The sequence below is a fragment of the Populus alba genome, chromosome 4 (genome assembly GCF_005239225.2).
Source record: "Populus alba chromosome 4, ASM523922v2, whole genome shotgun sequence".
In the NCBI taxonomy this organism is placed as follows: Eukaryota; Viridiplantae; Streptophyta; class Magnoliopsida; order Malpighiales; family Salicaceae; genus Populus; species Populus alba.
In genome coordinates this window covers 17,407,646-17,427,902 of record NC_133287.1, presented here as the reverse complement: position 1 = coordinate 17,427,902, position 20,257 = coordinate 17,407,646, and the positions used below count along the sequence as shown (strand labels likewise).

Sequence of the window (20,257 nt, the reverse complement as noted above, 5' to 3'; positions counted from 1 at the left end):
AAGCAAATTCAACCTATTCTTAACAACATAACAAAAGACAAATGATTATTTTTAAATTTACCAACAAATTCTTACCGGAAGACCCTTCATTTCAGGTCTAATATGTACATTTTCTTCATCAACTTTCTCAACCCATCCCTTTAGATTTTTCAGATCACCCTTGACAACAATAACTGCATCACCCTTCATAAAATGGCCCTTCTTTCTGTTTGCAAACAAGGTTGACAAACTGGCAATATCACCATCTCCATTCTCTCCAGGTGTACGAAACTTCTCAAGCTCATCAAATGATGGCTTAATGTTCTGAGCACTAATTGACTTCATTGATACAGTTTTATACAAGAAACCATCTTTAAAAAGCATCCCGCCAATATTTTTCAAAAATAATCACCGGTCATTGGATCTCTTCTGCGTTCTACACGAATATGTAATTCCCTGAAAATTTACAGGGACAACAAATAATCATATAATAAACAAAAAAATTCAGTACTATTGATATTTGAATGAAAAAAGAAGCAATCGGTATTTACCTAGCTTCTTCAACATTCATAAAACGTGGAGGAGGTACAAATGCCTTCTTTTTTGGCGCTTCTCTGCCTTCCTGGGGAAAAAGGGGTAACAAAATCCATCTTCTATTATGAAAGTGCACGACCATAATTAAGTTTCACACCATCTCATGCATCGGCAAAGCAATATTGATGATAAAAAAGGGAATGCCTAGTGCATCTACATGAGGTCACCAATTTGATGAGACATGACCTTGAACAAGACAATTTTCTCAGTCGAATATGTCTACTATCAACCAAACAAAGGGCAATAATGGAAGTGAAAACTTACCAGTTTGTTTGCAAGAGCCTGCAAGTCAATCCTTGGAATTAACTTTACTGTAACTCTCTGCCGGACATTATCTACATCTACAACCTTCAAAATAAGAGAACGAAAAATCAGCAAGGAAAAACTGAGAACAAGAAGGTGAATAGGAACAGAAGTTATAAAACATACATTAGCAAGGTCCCCTTTGTAATTCCCAGTCTTCATTCTGACCCAGGTGTCCCTTGAAAGATCAATTGCTTTGCTTTCCACTGAAAGAACATCAGTCATTTCTTTGATTGGAACAAGCATGATTTTCTGCCCAAAAATATTGCGCAAGCCTTTACAAGCCTGAAGCAGAAGCAAATCAATAGATCACATATTCCATCCATAAGCATGAAAACGCAAAAAGTTGAGTGATTCGGTAATCACTGGAAAGCCCCAAAGCAGAAGGATACCTCTCTCACATGGGCTTCTTTGTCTGCTTCAATATATATATAGTTTTTAAGATGATCAAGAGCAATAGCAGACCGAATTTGCAACTCCGATCCTTTATCAATGTATTTTTGCATTAAACAAACAGCCGTCTCCCGTTCACGGCCAATCTGATGAATATTAAAGAACAATTAAATAAGTACATGAACACATCTAGTACCACAAATAAGAAAAACCATGCCCATTGACGAATGATAGACATACCGCACACTTAACCATCCATAATTTCGGATCCCGAACAGATGGCAAAAGAGCTTGTTGCTCCACTTCCGTAGTCTCTTCATCATATTCTGAGTGCATTGACTTTGCATATCTTGCTTGAATACTTCTCTCAAGTGCTTCAACATCTTCTTGATCCTCTTCTGCAGGCAGTAACGGCCTACGATGCATCCTTCTACCACTACCCTCATCAGGTAAATCAGCTCCGTGATCGTCAACTATAAAATCTGCATTTACAAAAGCACAATTAAGAGCATTGAATTCACCACCATTACTAAAAAAAAAGGGCTTAAAATTTAAACAAACATACCGTCCTCGCCATCATCTTCATCCTCCTCGTCATCACTGGCAACTTGAGCAATATCATCAAAAAACTCTGAGCCACGCCGCTTCTTCCCCTTCTGCTTCCTACCACCACCACCTCCTCCTCCACCACCACCGCCACCATAATCCTCATCCCCATCATCATCGTCCTCCTCCTCCTCCTCCTCCTCCGCAATATCATCAAAGAAATCTGATCTCCGTCTCTTCCTAATCGCTTCCTCTTCTTCACCCTCATAATATTCCTCCTCTTCTTCATCCATTACTTGCTCTTCCTGCTCCTCATACTCTTCATCTTCAAGGTCGTCGTCTTCGTCTCTTCGACGAGACATGGTTAATTGAATTGACGGCTATAGTTGTAATCTGATCCAATAAATCGAAGTCAGCAGGCAACAGTTCATGCTAATTTCAAGAAAGAGAGAAAAAACAATAGGATAGAATCTTGTACCTGCTGAAAGTAGAGGATTAGGGATTTTAAGATTTTCTAAGCTCAGTTCGATCAATCGGGGAGCAAGATACAGAGAGAGAGTGTGCTAACCCTAACAGAAACAAAGAAGAGAGGAAGACGTCGAGAATTTTAGTGAATTTTTTTTTTTTATCTGAAAGGAAAAACAATATGTTGTTTGAAGTCGGATCCCCCGCCTATTAGAGTTTGACCATCAATGTACGGGTTTAAAGTTGGGTTAACCCATTTAGTTGCTTTTATAAAAATATAAAAATTTTAATTTTAATAAAAAAAAAACTTATTTTTAAAAAAATATTATTGGAAATGTAATTCACACATGAAGCAAGCATAAAATTTATTTGTGCTAAAATTAAGAATTATTTTATATTCTTAAGAAAATAAATAAATCGTGTTTGAAAAAATAATATTCTATGCCATGTATAAATTTAGGTAACCTATATTAACACCCCCGTACAATTCTATTTCTTCTAAAGTATAAAATTTGTAACATCAAAAATATTTTAAAACTTATTTCGTAGTTATGAGAGGAAAAATAAGGAAATTTCTCATTTTTAAACATAAAATTCATCAATTAGGAGATGCTATGCTGATGAAAAATTATTGATTTATAAAGCATCATAAGATTAATTAAACAATTTAGGCATTTATACAATATTCTATCATTTTTTTTAAACAACTCATTATTTAGGGTTTTAATTCCCGTTAATCCAATAAAAAATTTTCATAATTATCCATTTAACAAGGTATCAGTTTCAAACCAGGAAACTGGTTTTACTAATTATCCATTCCTATAGCATCAGTCCTATCATAAAAAAAAAAATGATGCAAGTAATAACTTATTTACAGGGCACTAGTCTTATCATCAAAAAATTGGTTTAATGAATAACCATTCACAGGACACTTGTCTTATCATCAGGAAACTGGTCTAACCAATATTTTCATAATAAATTTGCATAATAAAAATGTTAACATCCATTTTACAACAACATCAATAATCTAAAATGTCGAGTACTTACCTGAAATCTATGCTCTACTAATTGTCCCCCGTTGTCGTTTAACGTCCACAATCTCACCTGTACCAATAGGTACACTTTATTAATTTCAAGCCTTGTCCGTGCATACACACACTTTTCATTTTCATTCCCTCAATAATTCAACATTTTTAATCAAGAACAACTCTAAACAAGAGTTCGCATTTTATAAATTTCAAGTGGTTCAACGTAATTAACTCAGAACACTATTTAATATTGTGATTATAACTAGATTTTATAGAACTTGATTTTATAAGTGATTTCTTTATTTGAAAAGCTAAAACATATGTATAAAAACTTTGATGAAGATGACTAGACTTAATTTTTCCATCTACATGCTTAAACTCACAAATTACAGTAGAAAAAAAACTATCATGTTGATTTTAGTTTAGACCATGCTTTGGTTTTATTCTCATATTTAGTGTTTTCTCATTTGGATTTAAGCAAGGTTAGTATTTTTTTTGAAATGTATCATCAATATATATAACTTTTATGAATGAAATTATCTTAAGTTCCATCATCCTAGGTCCTAATCTTAAAGAAGAAATTGAGAGACAAACTGTCCAGTTTTTTTATTTCTAAATTTAACAAGTTTTTACTTATTTCTCTGTGTATTTTCCATTATTTTCAGCAATAATAACATATAATACCTTCATATATCATTATCTAACATAAATATTAAACCCATCAACTTTATCAATCCATTCATTAAAATAAAAATTATCTCTACTAACCTTTTTTTTTTATTCATCACATGTATCAAATATCATCAAAACACAATTTCATATTCAACTTCATAAACCATGAATCTCTACCAAATAGTCCAACAATTCAAGAAAAACACAAAACAAGTTAAAAAAACTTATTAAAGGAATTCATTACCCCTTAAAAAACAAGAAATTAAAGAATAAATTCCAAGATGAATCAAATTTCTTTCACCCTATTTTTCTCTCCTTTGTGCTGCCCCTATCAAGGTTGAATTCCTTGGAGTTCTTCAAAAAATTTTTTTTTGTGTAAATCTCATTTTTAACACCCTTTAATTCTCTAATATAACTTTTTTTTGTGTAAGATTTCTAGCTCATTTTTTCTTCCCACTTTTTTCCTTTTATAGCCGGCCATTTCAAGAGATTTCTAAACAATTCTTTTTTATTTATAATTATAACTTTCTTTGTTTGCATCTTACCCTCACTTACTTTATTTACATATTAGCCCCTTATGTTTTCTTAATTTCCATATTAACCCCTCACATTCTCTTTTATTTTTATTTTTATTTTTTTACATTGACCTTACTATGTCTTTTATTTATACATTGGCTCCAATATTTCTCAAAGCATATTTACCAATTTAATTTAATTTATTTTATTTAACTACTTCAATATAAGATTTTTATCCAAAGGTTTACACACGATGTCTTGGGCTCAGCTCATGGCTGAACTTAAGCATATTGTGTCTGACAACTTGCTAGACCCATGAAGACTTGGGATCATTTCATGGCTAAACCCCAGCATATCGGTTTAAGCAACTTGCCAAACCCTATATTTGATTATGTTATCATCTTATTATAGATTTTGAGCTCTTTCAAAACATAAAAAAAATATTGAGTAAAAAAGACTTCCTCATCAGTTTCACCCTAAGTCTTTTATGCATTTAATGCATAAGGACTTGAAAAGCCTCTTGGGAGACAACTAGTAAGGTTCGTTTTATCTTCCCTTAAAAAGAGGTATTTAAAAAAATAGTTAAAGGAAGGTGAAATGATCTTTTTTTGAAAAGACCATTTGGTTACATGCAACCAATATAATAGGTGTTTATCCTTCCTAGGTTTATAATATAAGGTCACACGTCCTTCATTCATTACTTAGAGTAGAAGGCGGCGATGTATATAAACCCTCTTCTTTTGTAATTTTACTTTTGCCAAAAATTTCCTTTGAATTCTATGTATTAGAAGCCTTATATAGGATCAAGTTTCTTTGTGTTTTTTTTTTTTAACAGAAAAGGAGTCATCTTCTAGGTAAACACATAATACATCTTATCTTTTTTTATTATTATTTTAAATCATCAAAATGACTTCTAGAAAATGCAAAGAAATTTCATCCGTTGAGGGAAATTTCAGTTTTAGGCCTAAAACTGAAAGTACTAGCCATGAACCTTGTTGTAACCCATTTTTTGGGTCCCCATGAAAAATAAAATAAATAACCAAAAGAGGTTAGAAAAATAACAGGGGGCAGAAGCGCTCGGAAAAACAGTCAGAAAATTGGTCAAGGAATTTAAAAATACAAGGATTGAATTTTTGACAGCCCTTTTTGAGAAGGAAAAATTTGAATTTTGAGGAGAAAAGCCCCAAATTTGGATGTTATGGACTTAATTGGATTTTTATTTGAATTTATAGAAGATTTGATTGCAAGAAAAATTGATTTTTAAGTCAATTTGGGCTTTAATTTGAAGAAATTTAAGTTCTGGGGCCAAAATATATTTTTTAGGAATTTATTGGGTCAAATCAGGGGCTCAATTGCATAAATATTGAAGTTTAAGGGCCAATTAGGGACTTAATTGTGAAAATCTGAAACCAGGGATCAATTTGGAGAAGGCGCAAAGATAGAGGGGGCTGTTTGGAATTGTTTCAGGGGCTTAATTGAAGAAATTGGAAGTTTATTGATCAATTAGGGGCTCAATTGCATAACTCAGAGACCAAGGACCAAAGTGAAAAAGGCGGCCAACAAGAGGGGCGGGGACCGAATTTGGAGGACTGATTTGAAGTTTAGCCATTTAAATGAAACGGCGCGTTTTACCTAAAACGACGCCGTTTTATATATATATATATGAAAAAAAAAAAGGAGGAAGATCAGAACGGTGTCGTTTTGAACGACACTGTTCATCTTCCTCCTTCCCCCCGTTTTAGCAGAACAGAAGACGAAAAAATTTTGAAAAAAACCTCCCGCGTCTCTCTCCTCGCCCCCACCACCACCACCGAAAGCATCAATGGCCGACCAGCCGTTGCGTGATTGAAGGCGCACTAACCATGGCCCCCCACCTGTTCTGCCCCTATAAATAAGAGAAGAAAACCGAAAAAAAGAAAAAGGAAAAAAACCCGAGAGAACCGAAGAGAGGAGAGAACCTGAAGGGAGGAGAGAGAGAGGAGACCGAAGAGAGAGAGAGAGACCCGAGGACAGGGGGAGAAGAGAAAAAAACGAGCAAAAGAGAGTGGGAGAGCAGAAACAAACCAAAAACAAAGAAACCGAACCCAAAAACCAAGAAAAAAACCAAAGAGAAAGCCACTGAAAACAAGTCTCTCTCGCCGTCGTTCGAACCGCCACAGCACCGCCCGGAGCCGCCGTACGCGAGCCACGCCACCGCAGCTCCACCAGCGACCGCCTCCACGCCAGGTGCGCATTTCTTCCCCCTGCATTTTTGTTTTTCTTCGGTGGTCTGGCCTCCTGCATGTTGCATGCAGGAGGCAGGGGGGAGAAAAATGATTCTCCCCCCCGCTGGGCCGCAAGGTGCTGGGCCAGCCCGATGCTGGCCCAGCCTTGCAAGTCTGGGCCGGTCTGGGCCCAGACTGTAGAATTTTTTTTCGGGCCGTGATCGGCCCATTTTAGTTTTGGGCCGAGACCGGCCCAATATCATTGCGGGCCGAGATTGGCCCGCCCCTTTTTGGGCTGAGCCTGGCCCATTTATTTGGGCCGGCCCAGCCCTATAATATATTATATATTATTATAATATATATATGTGTGTATATTATATATATATTTATAAAAAAATATATATTTATAAAAAAATATATTTTTGAAAAATCTAAAAAAAAATATTGTGATTTTTATGCATATTTTTGTCAAAGTGGCTTAATATTATTTGTATTTTTATGCTGTGGAGATACAAATTCAGTATTAAAAAATACCCGATTTCGTCAAAAAAAAAAAAAAATATTTTCTTGCGTGTTGCATACGGCCAATACACTAACATGTTTTGAATGTTCTTTTTATATATAAAAAAAAAAATATTGGAAGTTTTTTTGAAAATGTGTTTTCGCATGGATTTCTTAAAACACAAATCATTTTCTTGCATTTGTGGATTTTACAACCTGTTTGTAAAACTCCAAAGGGTATTGGCCAATATTCCAAAAACTATAAAAATCTTATTTTGGGAGGAGAAGTTGTGGTTATTGTTCACCGCTAATGTTTGGATGAAGAAATCCTTAAAAGACGAACATCCAAAATATTATCGGGAGTAATAAATCAACGCACATGTTTGAAAGAAGCTTTGGTTGCGATCGAGAACATTTCAAAAATTAAATTTTTTTCTCCACGGTTTATGAGTCGTGAAAAGTAATTGTTTTTTTAAGAATTGTGAAATTTTCTTCGTTTTTTTTATTCTCTTTTCCTTGCGATTTACGAGTTGACGGGATTAGAAAACACCAACACCATAGACTATAGAGCAAACCAAACACCAAGCAGCTTACCTCAGGTAGGGCGTATTAGGGGTGCTAGTACCTTCCCTTTACGCAACCAGTCCCTTGCCTTAGAATCTCTGAAAGACCAGTTAGGGTTCCTAGTGACCAAATACTAGGTGGCGACTCCAAAAGAACCAAATCCTTAGAACACAACGAAAATCGCCAGCCGATGTCGTGCCTTTATAATTTTTTTGTGGGGGTGTGACAAACCTATAGCCATTGAAATAGGTCCTAGATCTAAAAATGGCATTACTAAACCCTCTTCTACTAGAAGAGGGAATGAGAATGTCCCCAAAGAGGTTTCAAACCTCAGGGGCCAATAGAAACTTGCTCGTATAGTCTGAGCAGCAAGATCTCTAGAACTTGTATGTAGACTACATATACCTTTATATATCTTTCTTAAAACATAAGTGCTTTATTTTAGAGATAAGCATTTTAGTAATGGAGTTCAGATAGATCTTCGATATAGTATATTTTCAATTATGTAATACCCTACTGCTTGCCCAGTTAGATGAATGACTTGATTTTTGTTGAGGGTAATTCTTTAACAAGTTATTAATGCATGATCAAGGTTCTCCAATCTTTCTCAATATTGATGGGAACACCCATAAGCTTTTTTTTACGTACACTTAATTTTTCTACAGTTTCAACCCAAATATCCACAAGGAGGTCTACAAGATTTAAACTTGCTAACTTAGACATAAGATTTGTCTGGTGGTTGTCTTCCCTTATAATACAAGGGATTAAAATACTTTTATCTCCAAGTTTTAAATAAGGCTGAACCTTCTAAAGATATTGTTGTATGGTTGTTTCTTTGGCTTTATATACTTATTAGCTTTGATTAACCACTAACCAGGATATACTTTAAATTGGTATGCATTCAAGGGCCCTGCAAGGTGTAATCTTGCTAAAAAAGCTTCATACTTTAATACATTATTTATGGTTAGGAACTCAAAATAAACTCTATATTCCAATACTTGTTCTTCAAAACTGACAAGCATTATCCTAGCTTTACTTCCATTAATATTGGAAGAGCTATTAACATATAATCCCCAGGCAGGGAAAATCAGAGGTTGTTTTACTAGAGCTTCTAGTTTGGCTCAGGAAGTTATGATCGAAAATACAGATTCATATGTATCTATAGGACCTTTAAACAAGCATTCAATAATGAAGTCTACCAAGGCTTGACCTTTTATAATTGGTCAAGGTCTATATTGAAGTCTAAACTCTCTTAAGTCAATAGCCATCTAATTAGACGTCTAAACATCTCTGGCTTATGAAGGATTTATCACACACGTTGTGATGTAGGTAGAAGCTAAAGAAAGTTATTAAATGAGGAACAAAAAATATTTTAAATGAAAGAAACTACAAGTGTGAGTCTTAAATTCACAAGTTTATTCTTTTTTAAAATAATGATAATGAAGTCTTCCTCGCTAGAAGGTTTATAAACCCTTAAATAGTCCAAAAACCTTACTTCAACTAGAAAATAAAAATAAAAACCTGAAATTACAAAGAACAAAAAAAACATAAAATCCAAAATAAGTAAGAAATCCAAAAAAAAAGTGGAAAAAACACAAAAGTTGCCAAAATTAAGAGGCTTTGATGAGATTTTTTATATTTATAAATCCAATGGTCCGTGTAGCAATGCAATGGATATTATAGAGAAAATAGTCTTTGTAAAATTTTGTAAATAGTTTGAACACAATCCAACAAACAAATCAGAAGTTATGGACCTTTTGAGTTGTTATTCAATCTGGTGCGACCAGATCACTTCTTGGGTTTTGACTTACCCACCAGTCCATAAATATATTTATTAGGCCATCTATGTAATTTGTCTAGGATAAATCTTTATTTAGTTATGATAAACACACACGTGACGGCTTAGAATCACTCGTTATCGCAGGCCCGACTACATCAAGTTGATTTGTCAAAACTATGACTTTGTGAGCTTGGAAATATGGTTTCATCTTCCTTGAGGCGCTCACCAGAGCAAGGGCTACTTTCTTCACTTTAAGTATCTCATTTCAACATTATGAATAGTTTGAGTATAGTAATAAAATGGATATTATATTATTTCATCCTTCTTTACCAAAACAAAGTTTACTGCTGAGTCAACCATCTTTAGGTAGAGAAAGAGGTTTTCACTCTCTCCTAGTTGAGACAATATCTTGGGAGATGAAAGATAAATTTTAAACTCTTTAAAAGCCTTATGACAACCTAAAGTTAACTCAAAGTTGGTTATGTTTCTCTAGGTCTTAAAAAATGGTAAAGTACGCCCCTCTAAATGAGCTATAAACTAATTAAGGGCAATTAATCTCTCTATAAGATAATGAAACTTCTTTATTAACCAAGGATGAGTCATGTTTAAAATGGCTTAAACCTTTTCTAGATTAGGCTTAATTCCCTTGTTACTTACTAGAAAACCCAAAAACTTTCCTTTTTTGATGGAAAGACATACTTGAAAGGATTTAGTTTTTTTAACATGTCATCAACATATCCCTTCTAAGTTAATTCTTGAATCTTTCATTAACCATTCATTAGTAAGTAGCCCTAGCATTCTTAAACCTGAATGATATTGCTCTATAATAAAAATTTCCCCCTTCAAATATAAAGTTGTTTTTTCCTTATCATCTGCATGAGAATTTGATAATATCCAAAATTGGCATTAAAAAAACTCAGATATTTAAAACCTACAATGGAGTCAACTAAATGGTTAATTTTGGGAAGAGGATAACTATCCTTTAGGCAAGTTTTATTTAAATATATGAAGTTCACACACATCTATTACTTACTGTTGCTTTTCTTAACCATTACCATATTTGCTAACCAAACAGGGTACATCACTTCCATAATAAAGCCAACATCTAGAAGCTTATCTACCTTTTGTGTTATTGATCTCTACCTTTCACCCTCGAAACACCTCTTTTTCTAGACTGGATGAACAGTTAGCTTATTCTTCAACTAATAAGTTGCAATTTCAGGACTGATTCCTGGCATGTTAGAGGTTTTTATCATAAAGTTAAACCTTTAGATATAGATGAGCTCTGTCGGTGATTGTTATTGTATTGGTGTTAAGGTTAACCTCACTTTCATGACAACTTAGTCATTTTCTTTTAAAAGAGTATTCCTTCAATTCTTCATTAATTTTAGCTCTAACCTCCAGTCTTTCTTTCAATAACCCTTATTGGTTCAATATCAAGGCCTTTTTTCCCTTCAGATAAGTAAAGGTGCATTGCTTTAAGGTTATTTTATTCTTCTTCACTGTGGACATTATTTTCAGAGTTATAAATTTCAGTGTCAAGCACCTAGTGCTAATGACTGCATTAATCTAATGCAAAAGAGATATACCTAAAATGACATTATAGGCCAAGGTCATGTCAATAACCATAAAGGTCTGCTGGAGGGAAACTCATTTAGGGGGAGTGCTAAGGGTGACTGGGAGTTTTAGGGCACCCTTCACCGGTACACCTGAACCTTTTATCCTAATAAGAGCAATTTTTATTGGAATCAGTCTTGCATAGGATATCCTCATCTGGGCTATTACTTTATGGGAAAGGATATTGATTATATTGCCATTATCCACCAACACCTGATATACTTGATGATTAGAAAGGATCATAAAGATGAACATGTCATTTCATATGGGAAAGTTATTCCCTCTCCATCTTCTAGGGTAAAGACAATAGGCACATGCCATTGGTTTAAAAGACGAGTTGTTGTAAGTGACTCCTTCCTATACTTTCTTTTCCTAGTGCTAGAATCATCTTCCGAAGAGGTTCCACCTTAAATCATGCTGATTTCAGGTAGTGCCATTATAGATTGACTAAGCACTTCCCTTTTTGGCTCGAGATGGGAATCCTTCTTCAAAAATTGATGAAGATATCCCTTAATTATGAATCTTTCAATTTCCTTTTTCAAGGCGTAACACTCCTTTGTGTTGCATCCTTTATCTTTATGAAATAAACAATCCTTACTAGATGTACAAGTATTGGGTGGCGATTTCATAGGAGGAAGAGGGTATTAGACAAACTCTTTACCTTGGATGGCTGTACGGATTTCAAAGATACTAGCATTTAGTAGAGTAGTATGCATTTTAGGATAGTTTGAACGTTCCCTGATTTATTTCTTTGATTTTTTCTAAGGTTGTTGTCTATTATAAGAGAGCAATCCCACTTAAGATACCTTCTAGCCAAACTTTCTTTTGAGGAAAAAGGGAGAACCATGGCGCAACTCACTTAAAACAAGGTTCATGTTTTTTTTTTACCCAAAAACTCGTTTCAACCTATTTTTAACCTAAAACACCTAGAAAATAATCTAGAAGCCTTGTTAAACCAATCATAACCCTCAAAAACACCCAAAAAAAAATCTCAAAACCCAAAATCAACTCAAAACTAAAAATCTTTTCAAGCTTAGATCTGTTTATTTAGGCACTTTCAAGGTAAAAACATTGAACTCGAACTTCTCTCATTATATAGAATCATTTAACACAAAAATTGATTATTTTGGTGGCCATAATTATTGTCAAAGACAATTTTCTCTCTCTACGCCTAAATTCGATGAGTCTCTTTCTCTCCCCCTATAAAAAAAAGACTAGAAAATGAGAAAATAAATAAAATTGAATTTTAAAAAATTAAAAGGACTAGTTATGGAAGAGCTAAAAAAGATGGGGGGCTAAAATGAATTTTTTAAACAAATTTCAAATCCGCCACTTATTTTTACTTGCTTTCACTTCAGTCTTTTTTCTTTTAATTCAACCCTCCCTCTTAAAAAAAATACAATTGGGTGATAATTTAAACTCAAAAAGCTAAATTATATAAAATAGAAGTTCGAAAAACCAAATTGAAATTTTTCAGTAAATTTGGTGCCTCCGTCTCATTTTGGTCACAGCCTTATATATGGCCCTTATTTAAGGTTGCTGGGCCTTATGTTCTAGTGGCTAAGGATGTTGCTCTCCATTCCATGTGGCTGGCTGGCCGATGTCATCGCCAGCAATTGTTGGAGCTTACGAATTGCTGGTTCCAAAAAATGGGTAGATATAACGTTTCAATTTGCCTAAAATCTCGAGTGTTTTTATGGTGGTCACATAGGTCTTAGTGTTTTTTCAATTCGCCAGCAATTTAGCCTGCTTGGATGATAGATTCTTCTCCTCGTCTGGAATTATGAACATTTTCAATGCATCAACTAGAGTTGATTTTTCTTCTTCTAATCAGGACCCATATTAAGATTTGAACTTTGAAATTGCAGATCAAAGCATTTCAGTGCTTAATGCATACCAAATCTCATTGGCAAAGAGGTTTTTTATGTGACTAAAAAGTGCATGTAACAAAGAACAAAAATAGTCTCCATGGCTATAAAATCTTTTCAACATTGAGATAAATTAGTGTTGCATTTGCTCCCTCGGATCCCCATCTTCTTCATCTATAGATTACAATCACAACAGAGCTTAGTAGGCGTAGTTCTTGACGAACATTCCTTTCTTGGCTTCATCTGACTCTCCCTCACCGGTGTACTTGCCAAGCTGAGCAAGAGAGTTGGCCTTGGCACGGATGAGAAGTGCTTCCTGAGCTGCGTTCACGTTCTCCGGCCTGCCTCCCCATGTCTTCAGGCAAGTGTTCTGGAGAGCTCTAGCATATGAGAAAGACACGTGCCATGGGTTTGCAGATTGGTTCATTGCGTTGAGGTTCAGGGTTGCTTCAACCTCGGATTGCCCACCAGACAAAAACTGCTCAAAAAACAATCCATGATCAGTACATAAACTCACTATTATTGCTAAAGAAGTAAAACAGGGAATGAAAGTTGAACTGAAACTTGCCATGATTCCAGGGACGGCTGGGGGGATTCTCCTATGAAGGAGCTTGAGTGTGTACTCAGCAACTTGCTCAGGGGTGGCCCTGTCCTTGCACTCTGCACCAGGAGTGACCATACTAGGCTTGAGAAGGATACCTTCAAACATGACATTGTTCTCTGCCATGTAGAAGAAAACCTCAGCCCAAACCTTCTGGGCTACTTCGAAAGTCCTGTCAATGCCATGCTCACCATCAAGCAAGATTTCTGGCTCCACAATTGGGACCAATCCATTGTCCTACAAGATCCAAGTGACAAAATCTTCACAATCAGAAAGTTGAGATTATAAACAACAGGTAGCGATACAGCAATTTGTTTGGGGTGCTATACTTGAGAAATGGCTGCATAGCGGGCAAGACCCCAGGCAGCCTCCTTCACTGCCAAGGCAGATGGACCGTTGGGAATGCTCACAACAGTACGCCTGACCGATGAAAGCAAGCATTTAGTTAATTAGTTTCGTTGCAAAGTAATGGTTACAGAAAGTTGGCATTTTGCGAAACATAGAGAAACAGATCTCATACCATTTGGCAAAACGAGCTCCCTGTTGGTAGTAAGCAGCTGTGCGGGAGGCGAGTCCATCGAGACCTTGGCACCATGACTCATCATTGGAACCAGCTAGAGGCACCAAACCCTAATGTTTTCATTTTTCAAACTGTATGTTACTAAAATTTCGTTCAATAAACAATAAGATGTATGCTCTTTTGCCATATACTATCAATTTAGTTAACTCAATGACAAGAATAAAGCAAGAGTTTAATTTCAATAAAAAAAGTTTGGAATTCGTGAAAACTTAATGTAAGGAGACATGTGTCGGAGTATTACCTTGTCAACTTTGATACCGGGAACAATCTTTTGCTCAACAAGAACATCAACCATCTTCTTGCCATCAGTGGTGGATTGGTAGAGAGTCTCCTCAAAAAGGATGGCACCAGAGACGTAATCGCCTAGGCTAGGGACTGTTACAAGAAGGGTACGGTATGCCTGGCGGTTAGCCTCGGTGTTCTCTAGCCCGATTGAGGCGAGACGTTTTCCACAGGTAGCGTTGGACTCATCCATGGCCAAAATACCTCGGCCAGGAGATGCAATAGTTTTCTACAATATCCAGAACAAGAACAGATAAGTGCGGTCTCATTTACCCAAAAAAACTAAAAGGGCAGTGTCTTATATCATGGACTTAAAGCTGGCAAGAGAAGTACTATCACCTTCTACTTAAAGCCTATGCTTCACACTATATATCATGTATGAGAAAGTCATTGCATGTCATATTTTTTGCAAGTACTGTCGAGTCTAACTCCAGTTAAAGTGATTGAAAGATGTAACAATATTACATACCGCGGTTTTGACAAGCTCCTCCGCATAGGAACCAGCACGAACGGTAAGAGCAGAAGGGGCGGTGGAGCGGCACCGGACAATGGAGGCAGAAGGCAAGCGGAGGGTCTGGCCCTTAACAAACTCAGACTTGTCTAGAACTGGCGATGACTTGAGAAATGATGCGGAGGCCATCTTTCTTTTTTCTGTTTTTGATGATAGGAGACTACACTAACAGTGCAAGATAGCCTATAACAAGTGTCTATATCTTATCTCCTCTCTATCTTGTGCCTCTTTACCACACATGCATGCACAATTTATATTTGGCTTCCATGTTATCACAAGATGTCACATTTGAGGCTGTCCTTCATCGACAAATAACAATTTGCCACGTGGATGATATATAGCACGGTACACTTTGTTTTGTGTATGCGTGGTTGAAATAGATGGTTTTATTCCCACCTCGTAAATTAATGAAATTATGGAGTCATAAAGCTGATATTTTCTCTTCTATGTCAAGAAGAACAGACAACCGCATCCCATTCACTATGTTACGGATTCCAAATCAGTGTCGCTTGGGAGATTTCTCTGGAGAGTAAATATGAGGTTGTAATCTCTCCTGTTTTGTTTCTTAGCTTCATTTGATTAATGGCCATTGTTTAATAGCCAGATTTGATGGTCTATGATTCCCCTCTCAACGGTAGATAGCTTGCCATATCAGCTTTCTATGTGATGGGCTCGAGTTTCTATGCCCTATAGTGGGTCTAAATATCACTGGGTGGTTCCACTTGAAGGACCCACTAAAATAGCATAGATTCATGGCAGAGGCACCAAAATACCAACGTTTTTTGGTTAAAGGAACCCCACTACGTACGGCTTTAGACAAATTAGAGCCTTAATTCTTGATTCCTTGCCTCAACGTGGTCGTTGGTCAAACTGGTGGTTCTGAACATCAGTTGCAGAAGCCTGAAGAACGAGAACTGAGAATCAGGTGAGTAGGGCTGCGGCTCCTCACAATTAGTACAGGATTCAATTGGACGTGAGATTTCAGTCATGGAAAGCCCCTGTCAAGTTCATTGGGACGGTAATGCATGCATTGTATAATATGAACATCAGAAGTAGATATAAAATCTTTAATGTACATGTCAGTGTTTCAGAGACAACAACTAAATTTAAGGTTGTCCGGTCCATCATTCAAAGTTGAATAGAGTGCTTATGTAAAAATATTTCACACTTACGCAGAGCTCTAAACCCTACGTCCATCACAATTAAAAGCGGTTGCTAGAAGCAGGAGATGTGCAACGAAGTTGAAACTATATAATGTACAATGTTCTCAAGTAAAATGTTCTCAAGTAAAATGAAGAATGTTGATCCAAAGACAGGTCAGCAATGCCATGAATCAAAGTATCAAGGGACTCCTCTTTCAAATCTTTCCATGCTCCGGAAACATCAGATGATGATGGAGTGGGTTGAACAGGATTTGCAGCAAGCGCCTTGTTCAATTGTTTGATAAGCTCATCTTCCTCATCTGGAATGCCCGAACCCCAAACCTTAAAGATATCCTCAGTTGATGGCTCAGTATCAGATGCTGTAAAACCCATATCAAGTCCTGAACCTACTGGCAGACGCATCTTTGAGTCATCATCTTCCTTGTAATTAGGCGAGAAGGCATGTTCGAGAGAAGTTTCTGAGAGATCTCCCTGAAGGAGTTGTGATGATGAAACATCAACCTCCTCGTTGATTGGAAAACCGTTGCTTCTTGTTTGTATTTCTTTATCAATTGTAGAGACCTTATCTCAGAATGCCTGTTCCTCTAGGCAAGTCATCATTTCCAGGTTCAGAAGAGTCATGTGACTCTGGCTGCAGACTGAGAAATTCTAGCAAAACATCTTTCAGAGAACTCCAGTCACCATCTGAAATTTCAGGATCTTTAACAAAGCAAGAATCAACCCAAGCTACATCTTCAGGTGAAAGAGCATCTCCGTTCTCATTAATTAGACTCCCAAGAATGAACAAGAACAGAAGATATAGAGCCTTGTACCGTCTCACTATCACCAGCAGTCATGGCTAAAGATATGTAGGAAGCAACGTCAATAAACAAGAAGGAAGACAGGTTAATCCACAGCCATAAAAACTCAAGAGGCAGAGATAAATTGATTTTCTAGTGAGGACATGCAAATTACATTTTGTCCTAAGCAATGAGGCCTCCATGGTGGCATTGCCCTGCACAATTATCTAGTCGAAGAGCGCTTCCATAACAGTTCAAAATATGGTTCAAATAAGACATCGATCTAGTCCACCGGAAGCAGAAAACTCATTTTCTCTTTCTATTAATGATAAGCGTACTGCATTTCCTTCGAATAAAACCATCTTTCCCAAGAACACAGGCCAGCTCACATGCTGAGAGAAACGGATGTCCTAAAAAAATTATTGCAAAAGGGGAGCTTTCTTATTATCTTGTCCTACGATGAGAGTATGCGGCAAGCCGTCACAACCCACAGTAGCCACGGAAAATACTCAAATCCCAACATTTGTCCAATATCAAAGAATACAGAAGCCAAGACAGAAATAAAGCCACTTGGAATCCTACCATTCCAGCAATATAATTATCTAGAACCGTAACCATATATACCTTTACCTATGTTAATCATAACATTCAGCCCCCTTGCAATGAAACTCATCATCAGACTATTACAAGCATTATCATTCAGTCATATCAGACAGCAATTCCCATTCCTAGTTAGCAAGCATACTACTATCAAAATAAATAAATAAATATGTATATATATATATAGACACACACACACTCTAGTATGACCCTACGAAAAAGTTGGCATAGACAACAAATGCATCATAAAAAATAGTAGTTACAATCAGGGCAAAATAATTAACAATAACATGAAATTTGTTGAATTTCTAACAAACTAGAGGCAAGATTTTAGCATTGTTACTAACTAAGCTCGACGATTAAAGTTGGTGTCTCTTACTAGAAATCAACTAGAGGTTTCCAATGCGGCAATTTTGAAGTAAGAAACTATCAATGATTGATGCTGATAAGTTCCAAATTCGGTTCAAGAATAAGGTTGTTATGTTGTATAACTGGTTGATCTCTTGGTTCAAGTAATCTAACTTATTCTTTATAGTTAAGGTATCTGATAATTTGATATAAAAAGTTTAAAATGGTTGGTAAGTGGTAGTAGGTAATGCCTGATAAAACAAATTACAATAGTTATAGTAGTAGTAAGTGGTGCTTGATAAGTCAGGTAACCGATAACTAGTACTTATAAAAGGTTATGCTAAAAATATTGAGAATGGAAAGATTATGAATCTTTGACTTAAATGATTCATGGCATATTTATAGCCCATAAATCTTGGTCTTTTTATGGAAAGAAAGAGATGAAGTATAATTTCATTCTTCTGATATTTTAAGTTGTATTTTAGTTAAAATAATATATATTTGATCAGTATAAAATATTAAAAGATCCATATGAGTTCTGAAAATTTTTTTCTGGTGAACGTTGGGCTCAGGCATAGTACTCGTGTCCCTAGTCCTTGGGCTCGAGCTCCTTACCTGAGCCCATGCTTTTTGGTAGCGGGGCCCAGGCTACCATGTCTAAGCTCATGTATTTTTAGAATTTTTTTTGTTTGCTTTATTTTTTTTGAAGGATTTTCTTAGATCCATTTTGGAGGAATTTTTGGATCTACTTTATATATATCCATCAAATGCCTGTGTGAGGTGAAGAGAGAGAAAAGAAAAGTTGTGAAACATACTGTTTTGAAGAAAAAACCCTAATTCTTAGCTGATAAAATTGGTTATTGTAATTGAAGTTTCTAAAAGGAAGAAGGCGAAGAGAGAGACAATGCTTGATTATGTTGTTGTAACGCCTATGACATGTCGTCATTTGATTTACTGGTTTAGTAGCTTTAGTTAGAACTTACAAGTTGGTTCAAATAGTATTTTTGGGCCAATGATCCATTAGCCCAATAACCAAACCTTATGTTAATTATATTGGGCCAACTGCCCAATAACAGCCTGAATAAGAGGAAAAAAAACCAAACAATAGAGTAAAAAACCATAATTTTTAGAGTTGATTGTTTTTGTATTTAAAAAAAAATTAAAATTATTTTTATTTTAAATTAATTTTTTAATATTTTTAAATTTTTTTAATGTATTGATATTAAAAAATAAATTTTAAAAATAAAAAATTATTTTAATATATTTCAAATTAAAACAATTGAACTGCATGTTTTATTGACTTGAATTTCAGGGAGAAACCCACGATTTTAATCTCGCTGCGAGAGCTCAATTGCTGGCCCAATGCGCTGACTTTAAGCAATTCGTGTAAAGGGTTGTTTTGCTCTTGTCAAGATAATGGTGTTCGGCACATAAAATGCAGTTACATATGAGGACACTAGTGTTCTAGTCTATGAAAAGGGAGGATCTTTTGCACTAGATTAAGTGGCCCCAAGAGCAAGAAATTTAAGATTTCCATGGAAGAAAGCTATTATAGAGATATTTACACTGAAGAATTGAAAGCTGAGATATGCACGCTTTGCAGTAGTGCCTGGAGAAGCGTTGTGGGTGTTCTTGATCAATTTGGGCTCTTGGGTTATTTTCGTGCATTTGTTAATGGATCTGCTCATTTTCTTGTTTGTCAAAAAATGCGAGCCTATTTTTTTAGTTTATTCTCGTTGCCCTCTGTTTTTAGGGCGTATATAAGAATAGAAGGCTGCATATTCGTTGTTTGCCCGGAAAAAGAAATTATTTCCGTTGCCGGGACTTGAACCCGGGTCGCTCGGGTGAGAGCCGAGTATCCTAACCAACTAGACTACAACGGATTGTTGACAAGTTGTTGGCAAGTAAATTTATTTATTAATACATTATTCTTATTCATTGATGTTGAGCGAATTGGACATTTCCTTTCCAGCTTTTGGAATAGATCCTGTATTGAGCCCAGTTAATTGAGCGGTTCAAAAAGGCCCATAAAACCTTTTTTAGGCCCATTAATCCAACTCCATTTTTACTCAGCTACCCGGCAAACGTCTGTTGAAGCCCTGAAGTTCTTGAGAGAGGAGGGCAGAAGGATGGCTCTCTCTCGTGAAGCTTTCTTGGACCAGCTTCTCTTACATCCATGTCCAAATTGATTTATTTATATATATAAAAATTCCTCCTTTTATTTATCTTCTAAATGATAAGCAAATGAGTAAGTAAATCTACAAACCATCCAGCCTTAACACCTCGAGAATCACATTAACTTGTTTACCAGATCAAAATAAAAGAACCTGTGCTGGTTTTCACAGTCCATCAATTTTTGGCAA

General features: G+C 35.8%; 2 protein-coding genes and 1 non-coding gene across 6 annotated transcripts; all 3 read right to left on the bottom strand.

The window, feature by feature from the left end:
• Positions 1–75: 75 nt before the first annotated feature.
• On the bottom strand, positions 76–2,495 carry LOC118039791 (putative transcription elongation factor SPT5 homolog 1). Of its 3 annotated transcripts, none has more exons than XM_073408550.1 (8): positions 2,294–2,495; positions 1,835–2,208; positions 1,510–1,751; positions 1,269–1,415; positions 1,003–1,161; positions 838–921; positions 531–601; positions 76–435 (listed from the first exon to the last, which is right to left on the bottom strand). In XM_073408550.1, exons 2-8 carry the CDS (start codon positions 2,175–2,177, stop codon positions 378–380), a joined length of 1,104 nt encoding a protein of 367 aa, XP_073264651.1. In that variant the 5' UTR covers positions 2,178–2,208; positions 2,294–2,495; the 3' UTR covers positions 76–377. The 3 variants fall into 3 exon arrangements, with proteins under 3 accessions (XP_073264651.1, XP_073264653.1, XP_073264652.1); XM_073408552.1 differs by having other exon boundaries at positions 531–597; XM_073408551.1 differs by having other exon boundaries at positions 1,835–2,495.
• Positions 2,496–13,106: 10,611 nt separating this feature from the next.
• LOC118039694 (fructose-bisphosphate aldolase 1, chloroplastic) lies at positions 13,107–15,244 on the bottom strand. Of its 2 annotated transcripts, XM_035046454.2 has the most exons (6): positions 14,963–15,244; positions 14,453–14,722; positions 14,152–14,261; positions 13,961–14,051; positions 13,599–13,868; positions 13,107–13,508 (listed from the first exon to the last, which is right to left on the bottom strand). In XM_035046454.2, exons 1-6 carry the CDS (start codon positions 15,131–15,133, stop codon positions 13,230–13,232), a joined length of 1,191 nt encoding a protein of 396 aa, XP_034902345.1. In that variant the 5' UTR covers positions 15,134–15,244; the 3' UTR covers positions 13,107–13,229. The 2 variants fall into 2 exon arrangements, with proteins under 2 accessions (XP_034902345.1, XP_073265056.1); XM_073408955.1 differs by having other exon boundaries at positions 13,107–13,868.
• Positions 15,245–19,704: 4,460 nt separating this feature from the next.
• On the bottom strand, positions 19,705–19,777 carry TRNAE-CUC (transfer RNA glutamic acid (anticodon CUC)). Its single transcript has one exon. It is a non-coding gene; the product is annotated as a tRNA-Glu (tRNA).
• Positions 19,778–20,257: the final 480 nt, after the last annotated feature.

What these genes read in the sequence shown, in the direction of transcription:
- LOC118039791 (XM_073408551.1), bottom strand. Translation starts at nt 2,177, where the DNA reads ATGTCTCGTCGAAGAGACGAAGACGACGACCTTGAAGATGAAGAGTAT. An exon ending in AGGCTCTTGCAAACAAACTG is followed by an intron (nt 602 to 837) that starts GTAAGTTTTCAC and finishes CTTTTTCCCCAG; the next exon opens with GAAGGCAGAGAAGCGCCAAA. An exon ending in ATGAATGTTGAAGAAGCTAG is followed by an intron (nt 436 to 530) that starts GTAAATACCGAT and finishes GTAAATTTTCAG; the next exon opens with GGAATTACATATTCGTGTAG.
- LOC118039694 (XM_073408955.1), bottom strand. Translation starts at nt 15,133, where the DNA reads ATGGCCTCCGCATCATTTCTCAAGTCATCGCCAGTTCTAGACAAGTCT. An exon ending in GGAGCTCGTTTTGCCAAATG is followed by an intron (nt 14,052 to 14,151) that starts GTATGAGATCTG and finishes TTCATCGGTCAG; the next exon opens with GCGTACTGTTGTGAGCATTC. An exon ending in GCTATGCAGCCATTTCTCAA is followed by an intron (nt 13,869 to 13,960) that starts GTATAGCACCCC and finishes TGGATCTTGTAG; the next exon opens with GACAATGGATTGGTCCCAAT.